This window comes from Dermacentor andersoni, chromosome 1 (genome assembly GCF_023375885.2).
Source record: "Dermacentor andersoni chromosome 1, qqDerAnde1_hic_scaffold, whole genome shotgun sequence".
Lineage (NCBI taxonomy): Eukaryota > Metazoa > Arthropoda > Arachnida > Ixodida > Ixodidae > Dermacentor > Dermacentor andersoni.
In genome coordinates this window covers 123,422,774-123,425,470 of record NC_092814.1, presented here as the reverse complement: position 1 = coordinate 123,425,470, position 2,697 = coordinate 123,422,774, and the positions used below count along the sequence as shown (strand labels likewise).

The window sequence follows — 2,697 nt, the reverse complement described above, 5'->3', positions numbered from 1 at the left end:
ATCCACTTTATTCCACCTTAATCGACCCTGCTCTAATTTGTACCAAGCACAATCCACCTTAATCCACCTCGCTCTAATTTGTACCAAACTTAATCTCCTTTAATCTACTTTAATTCAGCTTCGTTAACTTTAATTCGCCTTAATTCTATTGACTGCACCTTAAGTAATCTTTTAATTTACGTCACCTTACTGCGACGTGACGTGTGCAATGACGCACGGGCTAGGCACACGTTTAATCAGCCAGAACCCTGGTGACGCCATGACGTCGCGGTGAGCCTGCTCATTTTACATCCTGGAGACCTGGGCTCGATTCCCGCCAAGACCCAACCATACCAAGTTTTCTTTTCAAAACCATTAATTTACATTGTTTACAGGAACCTCCCGGTGCAATTTGACGTCAGTCCGAGCATTTTCTTATGTGTTTTACTCTGCGCCGTCGGCCATTTTTGATACTATCGCTTGATCACTACGGATTTTCAGCCTCATGACACAGGTGACGCTCTCGCTATAATAACGCTGTGTTTAGTGTGCCTGCAAAATGCCATGTCATGTGGCACACGTTACTTGATCAGCGCCGCATCAGCATTCGGCAGAGGTGACGTGGATTGGATAACGCGAGTGAAGCTCTCAGGTGGTTCAGTTGCCATTGAAACACCTGTATGTCGAAAACAAGTATCAATATAGGAACAGCTGCATGTAGCGGCGAGCTCGGCTGGTGTACATGCATGGCATGGGAATACGCAGAAAAGCGTAGCCGATCATAGTTAGTACAGCCAGAGTACTGTCCACATTTTCTGCCATGATGTTGAAATTAGCGATTTAGCACGTCAGAACATCAGCTCCTCAGAACATCAATTTTCTTCTTTACTTGAACACATAACACGTCGTTTCATACATATTTGCCAGAGATATATGCCAGAGATACCTAAGTTACCTGCCGATTCATACAACTGCTTCATGAGCCTCTATTCTACACAGTTCATTACAGAGTCCTTTTTCATATACCGCGTTTTCATATCCCATTATCGGGATAGCACTGCCATACAATGGAATATCTACGTCCCTCCACAAGTTCATGAAGTCACACTTTACAGTTGCTTCGGCGATTCTCTGTTTCATCCTTTGAATCTGTTCGGGTGAGAAGTGATTCCTCCAGTCTCCTACTTGCCCGTTGCGGACAAAACTGCCGGTCATGGGTTTCTTCGTAAACTCCATCAGGTTATTAAGTCCTTTCAGTAGCTCCGGTCTAAGAGTCTTCATCTGCGGTGAATTGCTGTATTCTGGTCTAGGAGCCCGCCGACTACCACTGATACTTTGCTTCATGTATTCGACGCTACACTTCTCCAGAATTTTCCGAAGCAGCTCGGGGTTTTCTTTAAGTCTCGTCTCTCTTTCTTCGCCGATGAAGGCGGCAATTCGAACGACGTGCCGGGCGGTGTCAGCTTTAAGCTCCTCATATGTTAGAAATAGGACATTAGGGTCCCTCCGATGCTTGTACCAGGAGAGCACGTTGTCAAAGTAGTCTCCGAATTCGACGCGTCCGTCCAGGAATAGTTCAAAGAACTCTTCAAAAGTGCCTTCGCCAAAGCGATACGGCGGGTTGTTACGGGTGTGGTAGTAAAGCGACACGCAGCAGTCATAGGGGTTCCTAATGATGCAGATGTACTTTGCGTCTCGAGAATAAGGAATCAGGTGGAAAGGTAAGTGAGTCTTCAAGGCGCGAGGTTGGGGAGCATACACAGCGGCTTCGGCTCCCTGCATCTCCAGGAAGGGCATTCGCAGTACCTGGTCTAGCGGGTCCTCAGGTTCTTCTGCGTCCATTAAGATGTTGTAGACTATGTGTTGCATCCAAGTGGTACCACATTTTGGGTAGCCGACGATGATTAGGTCACCAGGTGGTGGCTTGTACGCCAGCGCCGACAGAACTGTGTCGTCGGGAAAGTGTTTCCCCAGGTACAGTCCGTTGATCATCCGGAAAACCTCCGCCGACATATTTCTCGAGCCGATGCTACTCTGAAAAAGAACAACGTATTTTCTGAGGTTATAATACACTTGATAGTTACAAAAGTGAATACACATCATTTACGGTTCTACTCTCACGTCTCTTGGAATATTTAGAAGCAGACGACGTACGATGTAATAGAAGTCGGTAACATGCGTTCAGCTCAAAGCCAAGAATTCGTTGTTATTGGCACCTACGATAGAAGACATGTACTAGCATTACTACCAAAAACACCCCTCCAGCACGGGTGACGCTACTTTTGAGGAGGTAATATAGAAGAGCAATATTTTACTAACGTCCGCATAACTTCGTCTTCTGTTTGTGAATGCACAACTGTTGCGTTATTACGAGTTACCATGTAATCATGATCAGATTATGCATGTCCACTGCAGCGTGGATGTCATTCCTGCGACTAACATGTGACTTCTGTTTTGAGTTAGTCGAGTGTGTCACATGCGAGCAAAATACCATAATGCTATCCCAACATCAAACCTCCTACCACCCTAGAGTGTACTTCTTCCTTCCCTGGCACCCACGTGGAGAAACCAGAAACCACATACCACTTGCTCGAAGCCACAATGATACAGTAGGCATTTTCGGCAAACGTGTGGATTACCTTGGACCCTAACAAAGATGTATCATTGCTGCTCTAATCTGCGGACCAAGTTAGATGAAAAATGCCGGAACGCGCGTCT

The 2,697-nt window shown here is 46.1% G+C and overlaps 1 protein-coding gene across 1 annotated transcript; it reads right to left on the bottom strand.

Annotated features, from left to right (window-relative positions):
- Positions 1-840: 840 nt before the first annotated feature.
- Positions 841-2,016, bottom strand: LOC126545829 (sulfotransferase 1C4-like). The gene has a single exon (XM_050193833.3). It carries the CDS (start codon positions 1,990-1,992, stop codon positions 943-945), a length of 1,050 nt encoding a protein of 349 aa, XP_050049790.3. The 5' UTR covers positions 1,993-2,016; the 3' UTR covers positions 841-942.
- Positions 2,017-2,697: the final 681 nt, after the last annotated feature.

Coding starts and splice junctions, on each gene's coding strand:
- LOC126545829 (XM_050193833.3), bottom strand. CDS start 1,992: ATGTCGGCGGAGGTTTTCCGGATGATCAACGGACTGTACCTGGGGAAA.